The following is a 19,674-nucleotide window of genomic DNA, read 5'->3' as shown; positions in this document are numbered from 1 at the left end:
CCCAAGGTTTTGGATATATAATCTATCCAGCGAGTCCTTGGCCTTCCATGGGGCCTCCCACCCTCTGGCTTGGCAAAGAGGGCCTGCTGAGGGAGCCTATCCTAAGACAGACTAATTAGTAAGACAGTAATATAATTACATTATGCATACATGCATCTTCAAGGCCCACTCTTCCTAATTTTTGGAAGAGTGGGCAATTGGGTTGTGGGGGGCAACAGCTGCAAGATGAACTTCCAATGGTCACGATCCTCTGCCACCAAGCTAAAGTGTTCTGGTGGGATTCCCAAATGTGTCTACCCAAGGTTTTGGATATATAATCTATCCAGCGAGTCCTTGGCCTTCCATGGGGCCTCCCACCCTCTGGCTTGGCAAAGAGGGCCTGCTGAGGGAGCCTCTCTTGTGGCATTCTGACCAGGTGCCCGTACCAAAGTAACTGTGATCTCTCAACACAGAGAAGCAGCGGTTGAGTATTGAGGGTTTCCTGAATTGCAGAGCTTCTGACTCTGTCGAGTTTTGTCAGCCCCCCCAGCTCCTCGAAAGAATCTCGTTTCAGCTGCTTGGATTCGTGTCTGCATTCTTTCAGTCATTACGCAACTCTCGTGACCATAGGTGAGGATGGGGACATAGACTGCATTCAAGACAGCCAGCTTTTCCTTCTGGCTTAACTCCCACTTCAATACTACCGAAGGCCAAGCTCCCGCAATATTGAGCTTGCTAAGCCAATTCGAGTATCTAGCTCTACGTCCCATTTTCCATCATTCGTGAATATGGACCCAAGGTATTTAAACTTCTCCACCTGCCTCATTGGGACTCCACTTACATTTAGAGTGCACTGGGATGGTTGTCTTGAGATCACAAATGTTTCAGTTTTGGCCACACTGATCTTCATTCCGGCGTCTGCACAAACAGCTACAAACCTATCCAGGGTCCGCTGGAGGTCATCTGTGGAAGAGCTAAGCAGAACTAGGTCATCTGCAAAAAGCAGACGTCCAATGCTACATTTTCCAATTCTGACACACTCACTGCTTCGACTGTGCTTATCAATCCAGTCCATAAATATTATGAAAAGGACCGGTGACAGAACACACCCTTGGCGGAGGCCAACCGAGACTGTGAAAGGTTCAGACTTTGTGCTGTTTATCCTGACACAAAACTCTGGGCATTCATAGAAAGACTTGATGGCAGCTAATAGTTGACCATCCACTCCTGTACTACTTGCCAAAGCTTATCCTGAGGAACCCGGTCATATGCCTTCTCCAAGTCCACAAAACATGTGTAGACATTCTTGGCATATTCCCAAGATTTCTCAAAGACTTGCCTTAAAGTGAAGATTTGATCAGTTGTGCTTCTACCAGGACGAAAGCCACATTGTTCTTCCTGGAACTTTGACTCAACTATGCTCCTGCACCGTCTTTCCAAGCAACTAGCATACACTTTACCCAGGCAGGCTGAGCAGAGAGAGATGCTACGATAGTTATTGCAATCCTTCTGGTCTCCCTTCTTAAAGACTGGTATTATTTTGCCTATCTGCCATTGCTTTGGTGCTCGCCCAGATATCTAAGCAGCCTAACACACTCGAGTCAGCCAGAGAACGCCGTCTCAATTTAAGGCTTTTAGCATTTCAAGCCGAATTTCATCATCGCCAGCAGCCTTGCCCGATTTTAGTGATTTTATTGCTAAATGGATCTCTTCTGCTGTGAGACTAGTCATTGCCCTGATCTGTACTTCTTGGATGTCCACAACTGCTGGTCCACCCGGGTTAAGATGGCTCTCAAAGTATTCCCTCGATCTGTGGAGGATATCCTTCTTGGTTGTTAAAAGTGCACCATCAGAGGTCTTAATTGTCCTTGCTGTGCACGATTTCCTCCCTCATAGGCAATGGATGGTCTGCCAGAATACTTTGTTTGCATTTGCATAGGATGAGTCTAATCTTTCTCCAAAGGATTCCCAAGCCTTCTGCTTTACTGCCTTAGCAGCAGCTTTTCGTGCCTCAGCATACTGCAAACGCATCTCAGGTGACCTGACTCTAAGCCATGTTAGGTAGGACCCCCTTTTTTTGCTCGGACAGTTTTTTGGACTTCTTGGTTCCACCAAGGTGTCCTTTTCTCACTGCCCGTTGCCATGCCAAGCCGCTTTCTGCCACACCATGAGAGTGCAGACGCAGTGACAGCTGTTCTGAACAGCTTCCATTCCTCCTCAACATCTGCAGTATGCTTGGGAATCTCTTTGAACCTGGAGGAAATGTCATCTGCAAAATTCTTCCTCACAGCCTCATTTTACAATGTCTCCCATTTCACGCGGTATAGCTGCTTAGGCCTACCAGCGTTGATGGTAGCATCTGGTTTCTGAAGCCGTAGAGTGCACACAACAAGGTGGTGGTCAGTTGACAGTTCTGCCCCTCTTCTCACACGAACATCCAACACTGAGAGAAATAGGTCTGCTGAGACTATAAAGAAGTCAATCAGAGAGACCTTTGTTCTAGTGTATCCTTGTACTAAGTATACTTATGGACTTCTTGGTGCTGGAAGAAGGTATTCATTATTTAATAAAATATATATATATATATATATATATATATATATATTTTTTTTTTATTTTTTTATTATTTTTTTTTTTATATCAAATAATTGAGAAATTTACAGAAAGTGAGTTGATCAGTTTGGCTTATGAGAGGCTCAGTTTACACCCTACACCACTTTATTTTTTTTATTATTATTCCCACACATGAAAGGTTATAAGCTGATCATGCATTAGCATTGATATATATATATCAATATATATGATGATTTGTTGTATTAACTCGGAATTGGGATATGTTCATACTTTTTTGTACTGACTGAGATCCAAGAATTAGAACAAACGTTTAAATTTATTAATTACGCAACATGTTTCATTGGAGTGGCTGACGTTTTCAGGCGTGAGAGAACATAGAAAGCTAATAAGAAACACTATAAAGAAGCATTGAGTCACTATAAAACTATAAATTCAACTATAAACTATAGTTAACTTTGAACTGGAGCTACAGTCCAAGTTCAAGTTCTATTGTTAGACACCTGTGCGCATGTGGCTTCATGAGTGTGCCAGTATCTGACAGCAGAGCTGAATGAGTCCGGTAAATTGTAGCTGAGGTTACTGTTTATATGGAGAGGGTCCATTACAGTTTCTTTAGACTTGACTATGCGGTGTTCTACCTCGTCGTGACATATGTGAAGGTTTGAAGTTGTTGTCCAGTTTATCTCATGTTGGCAGCCTTCATTATTTGTGTTTACTGAAAACAGGACATGGCTTGAGAGGGCACTAGCTCTGGTTCTTTTGTAAGCAATGTCTCTTCGGTGTTCTTCGAGACGTAGGAGGATGGATTTTCCCGTTTGGCCATAGTATGATTTTCCGCAATCACGTGATTTTGTACACACCTAGGAATTGTATATGGTTGTGAACTTTATATATAAATATATATATATTTATTTTTAAATCAAATGCTGTAATTATATTACTGTCTTACTAATTAGTCTGTCTTAGGATGAGTCTGATCTTAGAAATGTGCATACTTTTTTTATAATAAAGTGACAACTGAGATGGATAAAGGAAATGGCAACCTGTGATATGCTGACTTTGCAAAGGAGATCTCTTAGTACAGATTTGCAGTTGGAGTAATAGTACCTTAAATATGTTAATTACATTATTCAAATAAAATAAACTGAACATGTGGCATATAATAGTTTATCTGAGTTTTATACTGCAAAACAGTACATTTATACCATTTCCTGGTTTTTCAAAATAACTTCATCCATAAGCATTCCATGCAAGCACAGTGCCCTTGCATGATTATTGAAAAAAGAAAAAAATAAACTATCTGTTCACTCTTGAACAAATTAAAGAAAACAGTCCAGTGAACACCTATCTGGAAATGAACTTATGAATTTCATACCTAGATTTAAATATTTTAAAGTACCAGCTCTCATAGTCTGTTATTTTAACATTGTTCAGGTGAAGTGTAATTTGTTCAGAAATTGTGCTGCTCAGAAGCAAAACTGACCAACTTCATGAAATAAAAAGAAATTAATGTATGATGTTATAAATATTCTTTAAAATTTAGTTTGAAATTCACTATCTAATATTTGTGTGTGTATTATTTAAGATGTAGGTGAGTTATTTGGTTTCTGAAAGGTTAAATCCTAATCATATGCTTGGGTAGCTAAAATTGAGAAATTTACAGAAAGTGAGTTGATCAGTTTGGCTTATGAGAGGCTCAGTTTACACCCTACACCACTTTATTTTTTTTACTATTCCCACACATGAAAGGTTGTAAGCTGATCATGCATTAGCATTGATAGTTTAATTAGTAGTACCATGGGTGTGTGCTAAGAGTATTTAAGAAATGTAACAATATCTGGCCACAGATAATATCACAATATCTAACAATAGAATTTAACAATATCTGATCACAAAATAATGGTCAGATATTGTTAAACTGCAATACAGGCTGTGGAGGGAGGTTAAAAAAAAAAAAATTGCTGCTCCATAATCTGGAGCTGTATATCAATGAAAATGCCCATAAACCATCTTTTGGAATCCTCTATCAATTGGTGAAGAAATCATCAAAATCAGTCAATTCGTTCTCAAGTTATAAGCAAACATCGAAAATGGATTTTGCTTTTATCAGCTCATGAGCTAATGCCTATTTGTTCCCATATAGGGAGTAGGCAGGGCCGTTTAACCCTATCTAACTTTTGGAGACTGAGTGGGCAGTTCAATCTCCACTGGTAGCCAATCAGAGAGATAGCTGGCCCAAGGCTATCACTGATTCATCGGTATGCAGTGAAGAAGGCGGCAAGCTAGTGCCCGCCATCTCGTGGTCCCTAACACAATATTTTTAATATCTGAAAATAGTGTGGATTCGACAGTCGATTTTCTTGAGTTTACAGGATGAAAAACTCAAGTTTACACGAGAAAAAACCCGCTAGCCTGTGCCAGAGATCGACTAACTGGGGAACCGGTTGAAAAAAGCTTAGAAAAATTTATTTCTTCTAGTCGGCGACTAGATTTGAACCACCAAATCCTTTCTTCGTGCGGTCAAGCACCGTAGAGTGCAAATGGCACTTCTACTGAGCTATATGGCCCTTTCATATACTCTCCAAACTCTGTTACCCACTCTGACCTCTTCAGCTATCTCTATCTAAAGCTTCACTTCCTGCAGTCGAAATACCCCAATAGTGAGGTCATCCTTTTCCGGGACTTCAGCATCTATAACTCATAAGAGGGCTTCCCAGTTTCACTGATCAAGCAGACAGGGATGCTGAGGTGTTTTCATCAGCAATGACCTACACAGATCATAAATCCCCCTACCAAGGTACTCTGGTACTCCAATACACTTGATCTCTTCCTAACAACCCCCCCCCCCCATCCTTCCAAGTATTGTGGATGTCAGTTCTCCTCTTGGTAACTCGATTAATTACCACCTCATAAAAGTCTCTTTTGCCACAAATCAACCTTCACCCACCAATTCAAAGTGTCAAATGGGATGACCTCTGTGACTTCTATTCCTCCTTCCCATGGACTGACCACTACTTCAGTCCTTCTGATCCAAACGCCTGCTCTGACTGAATAATAGAAATGTTATTCACAGGAATGAAGACTCATCTCTTATTCCACACTGAATTCTCAGCCACCATAAGCCTTGGTTCTCAAGAAAGTGTGCCAAATCAATAAAAGAAAAACCTCTGCATACCATGAAAGGCTCAAGATCAAAACTCCAGCTGCTCACTCTGCCTATACTGCAGCTCACAACAGTTGTAAAAGAATCATTAGAAAGTTTAAGTCATTCTTCGAAAGTGTCAAATGCTGCAAACTCGTCTCATGTCCAAATGGCAATCGCTCCTTTTTGGTTCCTTGCCTTGGCCATTGGGTGCAACTTCTGCCCACCTAGGTTTAAACCACTCTCACATCCAGATGATACCATAGTTACCTCACCTAAAGACAAGGCTGACTTACTGGCATCAGTTTTCTCTTCCAATTCCTGCGTTGATGACCTTGGCAAAGTTCTCTCCACTCCACCAAAAACAGCCGTCTCCATGTCACACATAGTCTTCCTCCAAACAGAAATGCAAAGAATCCTTAATAACCCAAACACAAGGCATCTGGTTCTGATGGCATCCCACCTATTGTGTCAAAAACTTGTGTCCCAGAACCAACACCTATCCCGTATTGTTGATTCAATCTATTCTCTACCCTACAATATGGAAACTGGTCCACATCCAGCCCATCCCAAAGAACAGCGATAAAAGTCAAACAATCATCCAATTTCCCTCACTTCTATTCTTTCTAAAATTATGGAGAAGGTCATCAACAACCAACTCTTGAACCACCTAGAGATACCTTCAAATTAATCAGCAACCAGCAGTACCGATTCTGTCACTCACGATCCACAGCTGATCTTGCTTTTACCGCTCACCTGTGTACTCAATCATGGAAAAATTTGGAGAAAGTCACGTGTTGCTGTTGACATTTCAAAGGGCATTTGATTGTGTTTGGCACATGGACCTACTTAACAAAATGCCATCCTATGATCTACTTCCACACACTGCAACTAGATTGCCAACTTTTTCACAGGTTGCTCACTACGTGCCATGGCAGATGGTTTCCTCTCCTCCGATTTCTGCACCAATGCAGGAGTATCCCGGGGTACAATTTTTTTTTTAACCCATTCTCTTCCTTTTGTATATAAATGACCTGCTCTTATAGACTTTCAATCCTATCTGTGACTTTGTGCTGATAACAGTACACTCCATTTCCCCTTTTCATTTGACAAACATTGTAGTGCTCAAGTATTAAATCCTCAAGATCCACCATGACCTGTGAACTCTGATTGCCTAGCTTTATTCCAATGGGGCAAGGATAACATTGTAGCTTTTAGTGCCACCGAAACTCAGTCCTCTCTGATCTCTCACAAGAAAGAGCACATATCCCTTCTCTTACCTTATACTGAGGTATCCAGACATGATCAGATTTCCCTTCTTATAAAAATCTTCATCTTCAATCTTTCCTGAGCACAAACACATTTCAGCTATAGCTTCTGCAGCTGCAATAAAACTTGATGTACTTTTTTTTTTTTTGCTCAGGTTGCTACTTCATAGCTGCTAACTCTATACAAATCCCAAATCTGCACAAACATCTCCAAAATCATTACAAGAGCCACTGTTAACCCTTTTACAGCCCATCTTGAAACTCACTGAATCACTTTCACTGTCTCCTCTTTCATTCCATCTACTTCTGTTCTTTGGAAGTCTCTCCCACTTTGCCTTCCTCATAGATTATAACTTTCAGCTGTTCAAGCAAAATGGGAACAGATTCCTTTCTTCTCTTTCACTTGCCCACACATGGCACTAATGTGTTATTGGTTTTGTAGCCTTTCATGTATGGATCAAATAAAATTTGAAAATTAATATATATATATATATATATATTGGTGGGATTCAGTTTGTTGATTAGTGAGTGGGACATTGACCACTTAGAGACCTTTATATTCAAAACTACATCTAAATATGATTTATTGTCTTAATGATATTTCTGTATTTTGTCTGATGGTCATCAATGAAAAAAAAAACATAAAACAAAATAAACAAATTTGAAATGAGACCTTAAATTGATGAAGTGTTCATAATTTTATTTTTATTTCAGCTTAAACACTGATTTTATCTGTTTCCGTGGCCTTCTCACACAAATTTTGTGCACTCCTTATGAAAATCAAAATGATTGGCTAATATGTGCAACAAAATTTAAAGGTACAATCTACTTATGTGCATTTGATACCCAAAAAGACGTGGAAAGGAGACAGAAAATGACTGAACGGGACCTTCTAATGTGTTCATGGGGCTATAAATTTGAGCAATATATGGCTGCAGGTAAGTTACCAAGAATAAAATTTAATTAATCACTAAACTATGTGTATCATTTCTTGCAGTTAGTGAACCTCCTGCAAAAAAAAAAAAAAACTATTTATTGACAATATCTGTTTGAATAATGGCAGAGCTTGTGGGGCAGTCACTATTGACCAAAATGTTCTAGTCCCACCAACAATTAAATTATTTCAGGAAATTACAACATATACTCGAATGTTAATTAAAAGAAACTTTAATAAATATTTCCTATATTTCGGCAATGCCACATCGCCATCTTCATGGGAATATAAAACTATGACATGTGCATGCAGGCACTATAAAGTGCAAATGAGGCAGAAGAGAGAACTAACGTTGTTCCTAGAGTCCAAAAGGTGCTCCTAGCGGACTATATTAGGTTGTCTTGGCAGTTGTGCTGAAGTTCTCATGATGCAAGCTTTCCAAATTTGCGACAGTTTCATGCATTCGAATTTGTTGAGGTTTGGAAAGTTTTTTTAGAGCTGAGGCTGATTCCATGAACAATCTTTCGTATTTAAATTTGCTGCGGTGTAGTAATGTTGCTTTCTTCCAGCGTATTCTGTGGTGGGTATACAGAGCATGGTCTGCAAGCCCCAGAGTGGCTGTATTGGTGAGACCAGATGTAATCCTTGTGTTCCGATATCCTGACATTTGCTGTCCTGCCTGTTTGTAGGACTGCAAAGTAGGACAGTTTACAGCTGCAATGGACCTGGTATACTCCAGGCAGGTCGAGAAAGTGGCTGGTCTTTGGTGGAGCAGATAAGGGATGCCAATTTCTTATATGGTTTGCGACAAGAAGTCAGGTCATATTTTTTTAAGATTTTCATTAACTTTTCAGAGATTTGTCGGATATAAGTTTAATATTTTATTGTTAGATCAGACTACCTGCCTCAGTATTGAATAAGATCCCACCAGCTCCCAAATTAGAACACTCCAAAGGCTGCTTAAGAAGATGACTTCTTGGCCTGTGAAAGTTAACAAACTAAAACCTTTTAACTCTAGATCCCCTCCCCCCTCGAATGTATGGACTTCCAAAAATACATAAACAAAATGTGCTATTACGTCCCATAGTGGATGGCATTGATTCCCCACATACAAATTTGCCAAACATTTAGCCAAAGTGCTCACACACTATATTGGCAACACACCATCACATAAAAAACTCAGCCCACTTCAAAGCCAGTATAGAAAACCTCTCACTCTAACACACTGACGTAATGGTCAGTTTTGACGTCTCCTCCCTATTCACAAATGTCCCACTCAAGGAAAGTAGAGCTAATCCAAGCTAAATTTTCCCCCGATATCTCAGCCCTATTTCAGTTCACAATGAACTCAGGCTATTTCATTTGGCAAGGAAAATTCTACAAACAGATAGAGGGGATAGGCATGAGTTCACCACTCTTCCCACTCGTGGCCAACTTCTTTATGGAGACTTTTGAAGAGAAATTTTAAGCTCAGCCCCACATAAACCCACAGTTTGGCTACGCTACGTTGATGATGTGTTCGCCCTTTGGCCACATTGCTCAGATACACTCCACTCCTTTGTAACACACTTAAACAACCAACACCCCAGAATCCAGTTCACCTTGGAAAAAGAAGAAAACGGTAGTCTCCCTTTCCTACACATCTAATTACTTGCCAGCCTGATGGATCCTTGGGTTTCTCTGTTTACAGAAAACCTACCCATATTGGCAGATACATCACCAGCAATTCCCCCCTCCACAACAATATGGGGTTATAAAATCCCTATATAACAGGGCAAAATTAATCTGTTCAGATGACAATGCCCTAACCACTGAACTAAACCCCATCCAGAATGCATTCTTAGCCAATGGCTACAACCCCCAAAAAATCCAAAAGATATTAAAACCAATTAACCACAATTTCCCCCCCCCACACACACACTTCATAACAAAGATTACACTAAATCCATCACCATCTCTATATCCAGGGCACCTCTGAAAAGTTAACCAGAATCTTAAAAAAATATGACCTGACTTCTTGTTAGAAATCATATAAGAAATTGGTATCCCTTATCCGCTCCACCAAAGACCAGCCACTTTCCCTACACCTGCCTGGAGTATACAGGCCAAACAGGTAGGACAGCAAATGTCAGGATATCGGAACACAAAGACTACATCCAGTTTCACCAATACAGCCACTCTGGTCTTTCAGACTATGCTCTGGATACCCGCCACAGAATATGCTGGAAGAAAGCCACGTTACTACACTGCAGCAAATTTAAATATGTAAGATTGTTACTTTACACTCCGAGTCCGGAACACCAATCATATCCTCTCCATCCAAAAAACAGCGGCTTGTATCGCCTTGTCATTGACTGTCAGAATGTCATCCATGGAGCACACATCGATTAGATCTGGGCAACATAAAAGATGTTCGTCAATTTGGATATCTCCGCAGTCATAGCTGTCATCATCTGCATAACCCCATTTCATCAGGTTACTTCTGCATCTGGACACTTCCACTCTAAGACAGTTCAAAGTCCTCCAGGTGTTATAGGGTAGGTGATATCCCTTAGTTAACTCTTCCTTAATTATGGGGGCTTCTTGAAGTTGAACCGATTCCCTCCATAGAAAACAAGGCATCGCTCCTCAGGTTTGTGGATCAATGGTTTAGTTCTTTGCATAAAACTATGCCTCGATTTGAGTCGAGAAGCCGTGATAATATGGCCGTACATTGTATGTCTTTCGTCCGTCATCTGCTTTTTTTCTTCATCTCACTGGCCGCTTGACATCTTATGCCCGGTGGCGCTATGCCTGCTAAGGGATACAGCTTGTTGACTGGGGTTGGGCTTAGGCATCTGGTTATGATCGTAATGGTATCATTTAAAGCCACATCCATGAGTTTCGAATGGGCGGATGTCTCCCACACTGGGATAGTGTACTCCCCTGCAGCAAAACACAATGCCAAAGCTGTCAAGCGAAGTACCTCCTGTTGAGCTCCCCATGTCGTGCCGGTCATTTTTCTTATGATGTTATTTCTTGCATAGATTTTTCCTTTTAGTTCCTGGCAATGTACCTTATATGACAAGATACGATTCAGCTTAACTCCAAGATATTTGGAGTTGCTGCAGTGTTCGAGGCGTTTTCCTCTCCAGACAATGTTTAACTGGCGTTTTGCTTCCCTGTTGCTCAGATGGAGAGTGTAAACCTGAGTCTTGTGTGGGTTAGGCTTCAGGCAATTGGTCTCATAGTAATTGGAGAGTATTTCTAAGGCTTCTGTCAACCTCTTCTCAAGTTCTTCAAAACTCCTTGCTTGACTGTATATAGCTGTGTCATTGGCATAGATAAACCTCCTCACTTGGGTGGGTTGGCTGATCATTAGTATAAATATTGTAGAGCATCGGGGCCAATATGCTGCCTTGAGGTAAGCCATTCTTCTGATTTCTCCATCTGATCTTCTTTCCTCGCAAAGTTACGTAGAATAATCGATTCTGGAGCATGGTTTTAACTACATTCATGAAGTGAAAATCTTTCATTATTTGGTTCAGCTTGACCAGCAGTTTCTTGTGATTAATGCCTTATGCTGCTGAAAGATCAATAAAACCTGCTCCAGTCACAAGCTTCTTCTCATAACCATCTTCGATGTGCTGCGTGAGATTCAGAATTTGGCCACAGCAGGACTTTCCGGGACGGAAACCGGCTTGCTCGGGTATAAGTTTCTCGTCAATGTTTGCTGCTATTCTTTCTAGAATCATTCGTTCAAAAGCTTTATACAAGTGGCAGAGGAGAGAAACAGGATGAAAATTCTTCGACTCTGTAGGTTCCTTTCCTGGTTTAAGTAAAACTACCACTTCAGCTTTCCTGCATAATTTGGCCAACTGAAGAGATTCTACACACCTATTCATCAATTTCACCAGCCATTGGATGGTTACCGTACCGAAACGCTTTATCTGTTCTGTCCTAATGTCGTCTGGGCCAGCAGCTCTATTCTCTTTCAGGTGGCTTATAGCTCTTCTTAGTTTTCTTCGGAGAACGGAGAGGCTAATGAATTATTCTCAGCTTCTTTAATGCACGTAAGATTGGTTTTCAGTATCTTCTTGTCTGTCCTGCCATTCGATAATTGCTGGTAAGCAATCTGGTTAGGCGACATCTGTTACTTAAACTGGAGTTTTAGTTGGATCGTTGCTTAAATTCTTCACCAGTTTCCATGCTCGTCTGCTGTTCTGTTTCATATCCAAATCCTGCAATAGCTTCATCCATCTCTTCTTTCTACAATCCGTGAGTTTGTCCATCAGTTTTTTGCCTGCCTCAATTGTGTCTACAGCAAAAGGATCCTTGTCATATCTGATTTTATATTCTTTTAGTTGTTCCGTCTGGTCTTCATTAAACTCAGCAATATATTGAGTTCTGCACCCTCGTGGTATGTGCCGCCGAGATATTATTTTGATGGTATTCACGAACTCTTCATAGTTATTTGGATCCGCTTCAAGAGTGTTTACTGTCTGATCGTGTTCCTTCACAAATCTGTCTCATCTTACTTTTTTAAAATTAAACCGTCGCTTAAAAGGTACTATCTCTGGATTGATAACAGCCCTGACTTCAAAAGTAACAGGTCTGTGCTGAGTTCTTGGTATCGGCTCTTCTACTATCTTCATTGTTTGCACGGCTACTTGTTCACTGATAAAGATGTTATCTGGATTATAGCCTCTTCTTCCACTATTGAATGATGGTCTTAACTTGGGATTGTGGATCAGCTTCAGTCCTTCTCTCTCAGCCCAATTTTCCAGCTTAGCACCATTCCTGTCGGTCGTTTTGTAGCCCCATGTTAAACTCTGACAATTAAAGTCTCAGAGTATTATTTTAACCTTCTGGGCGATAAAGTTGGCAGGTTCTTTGAAGATGAAATCTTTATTAGGTGCCCTATATACCGATGTGATTGTGCAGGACTTGATCTCAATGGTTAATATCTCTATATTATTATGGGATGTCATATGTATAGATTTAATATCCAAGTCTGGTTTAGCAAATATAACACTACCATATTGCTTGTGTGGTCTCTCAGCTATCTAATTTCATGCCATGAATTTTTGGTCTACTGCTGTGTTTACCCCTTGATGTGTCTCCTGGATAACTAAAACATCACATTTGCGTGTATCACACGTCTGCTAATAAAACTTCCTTTTCGGATGACAGTCCTTCAATATTTATTTAAGTCGTCTTAAAAGCTAGCCTTGAAGAAGGCTGATTTATTGTTCGCATGATTGTTCCGGTAGCTGAAGGATTAGCCAACGTTGAGTTTCAATGTTGCCCAGGGAACGCCTGATTGTGGTTTTTGAGTGATCGCCTTTGTATATAACACAGTCTATGAGAGGCTCCTTCAATGTACCCCTGTAAGATTGTTCATGAAATCGGCCTCAGCTCTAAAACACTTTCAAACCTCAACAAATTTGGGTGCATGAAACTGCCCCAAATTTGGAAAGCTTACATCATGAGAACTTCAGCCCAGTACCTTTAGGACTCTAGGAACAACTTTAGTTCTCTCTTCTGCCTCATTTGCTCTTTGTAGTGCCTGTGCGCACATGTCATAGTTTTATGTTCCCATGAAGATGGCAATGTGACATTGCTGAAATATAGGAAGTATTTATTAAAGTTTCTTTTAATTAATATTCCAGTATACATTGTAATTTCCTGAAATAAGTTAATAGTCGTGTTACCAACGTATAAGCCTATCTAAGTAGTCCTACCAACATGTCTCATTTAACTGGAATCTACTGTATGTAATCCACCCCCCTCCTAAAATGGCTCAATGGCTAGCATATACATTTCTCCAGAGAAAGAGGACATCCTTGCTAAATCACTTATTCATCAGTTGAAAGTCCAGTAACTTATGGGTGAGCCAGTTGTTTATTTTTATGCAGAAGTGTTTCCTTGTATAATAGACTGCTTGTCTGAATAATAATTATTATTATCATTGTGACACCTCCAAGGAGTGTGAAGACTCATCGTGTGAGGACACCTATTGTACAACTCTCCATCTCCACCACACCACCGTGGTGGTGGCCACTACCACCACCACCACCACCACTGCTAGTATTTTGCTAAAATGTCCATATCCAAATGTTCTCGTGAATTCTTTTTCCTGCTCTACTCTGTCAGACTTTTTCCTTGTCAAAGTTGCCTTAGTGCTGAGTTTTCATTTTGACTATTTTGCAATGATGTGAATGAGAGTTTTAAGTATAGGTTGCGTGTTGATCTTCCTAAGTAAACTTAGTAGTGGCCAGTAACAGTAGGCAGTGTGAGCTTCAGTAAGATTTAAGTAGTGAGATTGTGGAAGTCCATCGGACATTTTTAGAATTGATTTGAATTGATCTCAGAATACTTAGAAGAATATGGCATGGAATTTCTTCTTTTATGATTTACTTGCTGTTTTTGGCTTTTTAGGTGTAATAGGTTTTCTGGACTGTTCTGTGCTATGCAAGAGATTGTTCCTGTGAGGATTTCAGGAATTGTTTCTCTGGAGCTGTATGTTTTGTAGTGTTTTGCTATTTCCAAAATGATTTTACTGGAATCTTCTGTGATGCTATAATATAGTTTAATGGTTGAGATGCAGGTTGCTTCCTAGTTTTAAGTGTATTTGTATGACTTGGAGGACTGATTGATATAATAGACTTTTCTTCTAGATCGCCATTGCTGCTGTTCAGGTTGTCAGATTTAGATATTCCTTTAATGACTAGAGCTGTGTGAACATTATCATTTGAAATTTCAGCTGGTCTGTATGTTTGTGGGTTCTGTTGTCTATTTTGATTGAGTGAAATTTGATATAATGGTTTGAAGACTAAGTACATCTACATCTTGCAGGAAAGTGTTTTGATTATTATTATTACGGGCAACTCCAAGGAGTCCTTAGACTCATCGAGGGGGGGGGGGGCCCTAAATATCATGTCAAGAACGACTATTCAACGTCCACACAGTATTTATCATACTTTGCCTTGAACTCATTCACAGTCATGGCACCCACAACAGACTCTGGCAACTTATTCCACTCATTTACCACTATCCAAGAAAAAACCTAGTTCTAACACTCTTGCTAACCACACTCTTGCCCAGTTTCGATGGATGGCTCCTAGTCCTCCCTCCACCAGTCCTATCCTGAAAAATATCCTCTGAATTAATCTTATAGGAAACCTTTCAGTAATTTGAATGTCTCAATCATATCACCCCTTTTCTACCTATCAACCAATTTCTGCAACCCACAAATCTTCAACCTGTTCTCATAAGGTTAATTCCATAGACCATAAGGTTAATTACATAGACCATATCATCTTGGTCACTTGCCTCTGGATCCTCTACATCAAGAAGAAACCCTGGTGCCCAGATCTGGTCACAGTAGTCAAGATGGGGTCTTATCGAGGCTCAATACAGAGGAACAATAACTTGCTTGTCTCTGCTCGTCAAAGTATTCTTCAGTAACCAAGTGATTTGATGAGCTGATTTAGCCACTTTCGCAATGTGCCCCCTAAACTTCAACTCCCTATGCACCAACACTCCCAAATCCCTGGCCTCATCAATCTCCTGGAGTACAGTTCCATCACTGTGGTATACTGCTGCCAATCTTTTCACCCCAAAATGCATAACCTTACACTTTGCCACATTAAATTGACATCCATTCTCCTTAGCCCAGGCCTCCAATCTATCCAAATGATCCCAGCAAAATTTTGACATGTGCAGTCACTATTGCCCTACCCAACGTTGCATCATCAGCAAACAAATGAACAGTTCCTCTCAGATCCTTTCCTATATTGCTAATGAACAAATTAAATAGTAGTGGTCCAAGAAGATAACCCTGCGGCACATCACTAGACACAGGCCATCTTTTGGACTCTACTCCTGAATAAACTACTCTCTGGTATCTCTCCATCAACCACCCTCCTATCCATCTCGCCAACCCTATATCCATCCTGATATGCTGCAGTTTACTGATTTGAATTCCATGTGGTATCCTGCCAAAGGCCTTAGCAAGGTCCAGCAGTATCACTGTAAACCCATTACCCTTATCCAGTTCAACTGTCACTGTGTTATAAAACTTGAGCAAGTTATTGAGGCATAATCTCCCCTTCACAAAACCATGCTGTCCCCCATACAGTATCCCATTTTCATCCATCCATTCCTGTATTTTTCTCTTGACTACTTTCTCCAAAAGCTTGACAACGACTCCTGATTTGCTGATCAGTCAGTAATTTGCAACAGCAGTCTTGGAACCTCCTTTATGCAGTGGAACTATTTTCCCCTCTTTCTACCCCTGGACTAACCCAGACCCAAGACTCAAATTAAACAGAATGGTCAAGGGCACTAACAATTCTTTAGCTGCTTCACTTACGACATGAGCTGGTATACCATCCAATCCCACAGATGTATTCACATTAAGGTTTTGTAATATACTATTCACCTCCATTTCATTCACTTCAATCCCCGTATAAGCTATTGGTTCCTTCATTCCTTCCTGTAATATCACCACCTGGATAATCTTGCAAAGTGCTCGCTCAGTAATTCCACTATATCTACTGATTCCGTTACCATCGGCATTCCTTAAAATCATTCTGCTGTATACATTTTATCTGTTACTTACAGCCAATATCGAAAAAACTGTTTGGGATTCTCTTTAGGCGTGGCTAACTTCCTTTCATAATCCACTTTTGCTTTTCTTACCACGCTTGTTTCTCTTCTGGCCTGTGCTTTATACTGTTCGTGGGCCTGCAGATCACTTTTCTCCTTAAATTCCCTCACAGTTGTTTCTTTTTTTGTAGCTCAAGTTTAATGGTGTTCTTCATCCATTTAACCCCTATTTGATTTACTATCCGGACTTTAGATATACAGTCAGCCATCACCACCTTCAAATGCTCCATTATCGCTTCCCATGCACTATCAACATCCAGCCCTTGCAGTTTTACATGCCATGACACTGAACCAAGCAATCTCCTAAGCTTGTCATACTTACCAGCAATTACTAGGTCAAGCACTCTCGAACCCATAGTATATTCCATTACATGCTATCTCAGGTAATTATCCCTTAATAACTGCATAAATTCCATTTCCGTACTTCCATGTGTCCTCTCTCCTCCTTCCAATTTATGTTCCATTAGTAAATACCTCATAATAATTACCTGTCCTCCATTTGTCGAGACCATTTGCCTATGCATAATATCTCCATCATTTTTTCCATCCCTTATCTATAGCAGCATCTGTATATTTTGTTCTGCTGGTCTGTATCTCATACCAGATAGCCTCAAATGTTTTTTTTTTTTTTTTTTTTTTTCCTGTCTTGCAGAAAAGCAAGGGAGAAAAATTTCTGTCTTGCTTTTCTATTCTCTTTGGTTGCAGTTCTTTGGTTATTGTCAATAATACCGCTACCCTATTATTTTCTCTTTATCCTCCCTGAACGCACTATACCTTCACATTCTATTGCACTAACTATATCATTTTCTTTATTAAATTACTTAAGGAATTGAACAACGTAGATACGAATATAAATTAAATTACACTTCAATAAATATTTCCGATATTTCGGCAACGTCACATTGCCATTTTCAAAAGTAACTTACAAAAAAAGGCACGTGCACGTAGGCACTACAACACGGTAACTGAGAATCAAGAGATGAAGCTATTATTCTCCTAAAAGTCCTGATGGTGCCCTCTAGCAGGCTAAGTAGGGGTTCTTAGCCATTGGGCTGAAGGTCTGCTGATGTAAGCCTCCCAAATTTGGGGCAGTCGCATACATCCAAATTTGTTGAGGTTTGGAGAGTTTCTTAGGGCTGTGACTGATTCCATAAATAGTCTTTCGAATTTGTATTTGCTACGGTGTATTACTGTAGCTTTCTTCCTGTATTCTGTGGCGTGTATCCAGAGCATGGTCTGCAAGACCAGAATGGCTGTACTTGTGAAAACGGATGTAGTCCTTGTGTTCAGAAATTCTGATATATGCTGTCCTGCCTGTTTGGCCAAAGTAAGACAGTTTACAACTGCAAGGGACCTGGTATACACCAGGTAGATCTAGCAGAAGTGGTTGGTCTTTGGTGGAGCGGATAAGGGATGCCAATTTTCTGTAAGGCCTGTAACAGAAAGTCAGGTCATGTTTTTTTAAATTTTTTGGTGATTTTTTTCCGAGGTGCCTCAGATGTAGGGAATGGTGATTTATTTAGATTAATCCTTTTTGTGGAGGAGGGGAGGGGAGGGTGGCTGTGGTTGTTAGGTTTAATATTTTTTGGGCGGGGTTGCGATTGGCTGAGAAAGTGTTGAGGATGTGATTTAGTTCAGTGTTTAGGGCCAGTTCATTAGAACAGATTAGTTTAGCCCTGTTGTATAGTGTTTTCACCACTCCATATTGTTGTGGGGGGGGGGGGGGTTGGTGAATGTATCTGCCTGTATGGGTGGGTTTTCTATAAACTGAGAAAACCAAGGTTCCATCAGGCTGGTGAGTGACTAGTGTATCTAGGAAAGGGAGGCTGTTGTTTTCCTCTTTTTCCAGGGTGAACTTGATTCTGGGGTGTTGGTTGTTTAAGTGTGTTAAGAAGGAGAGGAGTGTTTCAGAGCCATGTGCCCAAATAGTGAACACATCATCAATGTAGCGAAGCCATATGGTTGGTTTTTGTGGGGGCAGAGGCTAAGGCTTTTTCTTCAAAGGTCTCCATAAAGAAATTGGCCAAGGGTGGGGGAGTGGTGAACCCATGGCTGTCCCCTCTATTTGTTTGTAGAATTTTCCTTGCCAAACGAAATAGCCTGAGTTCGTTGTGAACTGAAATAGGGCTGAGATATCGAGAAAAAGTTTCCTTGAGTGGGACATTTGTGAATAAGGAAGAGACATCAAAGTTGACCATTATGTCAGCATGTGGGAGTGTAAGGTCTTCTATGCTGGCTTTGAAGTGGGCTGAGTTTTTTTATGTGTGATGGTGTGTTGCCAGTATAGTGTGTGTGAGCTCTTTGGCCAAATGTTTAGCTAATTTGTATGTGGGGGAATCAATGCCATCCACTATGGGACGTAATGGCACATTTTCTTTATGTATTTTTGGGAGTCCGTAAATACGGGGGGGGGGGGGGTATAGAGTTAAATGGCTTTAATCTGTTGGTAACGTCTACAGGCCAAGAAGTGACTTTCTTAAGGAGCCTGTGAAGTTTTCTAATTTGTGAATTGGTGGGATTGTATTCGATAGGGAGGTAAGTAGCTCGATCTAATATTTATCTAATATATATCATCATCTTTATATCATCTTCAATCAATGACTAGTATATCATCTTCTGTCAGCTATGTCTCACTAATGTCAATAACTTTTGGCCAGGATGAACCAACCAATGACAAAAATTCCTCCAGATGTTCTGAATCCCCCTGGCATTAGTGTATATGAATTATCAACATATGACATGTAAAATGTGTATCTACATATAAACAAAATTACTGTCAAGTGTGTTTGTACAAATTAATTGTTTGTAGAAGGTTAAAAACATTGTACACTCTGTCTGAGTGTGATAACATCTGCCTGAGTGTATATGGCTTGGCTATATAGGTAAAAATTTCATTCCTCTCTCGTGTAAAGTGCTGGTGCTCCACCAGGATATGACAAATAGTAAGATGTGTATTGCATTTTTCACACATGTGAGGGTCATCAGCCCTCAGTAAATAAAAATGTATAAGATAACTGTGACCTAGACTGACCCTAGCAAGAACAACTTCCTTCTCCTCTTTCTGTGTTGACTGGAATGCTGATGCTCAATTTCATGCTTAATGTCATATAATTTGTTCGTCAGGT

At 40.3% G+C, this 19,674-nt stretch overlaps 1 protein-coding gene across 1 annotated transcript in view; it reads left to right on the top strand.

The window, feature by feature from the left end:
* LOC150102122 (decapping and exoribonuclease protein-like) overlaps positions 1-19,674 on the top strand; it is an 83,660-nt gene that overhangs the window by 7,225 nt on the left and 56,761 nt on the right. Inside the window, exon 2 of the mRNA XM_090399807.1 lies at positions 7,678-7,901. Within this exon, the coding sequence (XP_090255933.1) occupies positions 7,678-7,901 (224 nt within the window). The remainder of the gene's footprint in view (positions 1-7,677; positions 7,902-19,674) is intronic.

The sequence above is a fragment of the Typopeltis vanoorti genome, chromosome 10 (assembly GCF_054136105.1).
Source record: "Typopeltis vanoorti isolate ZY-2024b chromosome 10, IOZ_Tvanoo_1.0, whole genome shotgun sequence".
In the NCBI taxonomy this organism is placed as follows: Eukaryota; Metazoa; Arthropoda; class Arachnida; order Uropygi; family Thelyphonidae; genus Typopeltis; species Typopeltis vanoorti.
This window is presented reverse-complemented; position numbering and strand designations above follow the sequence as displayed.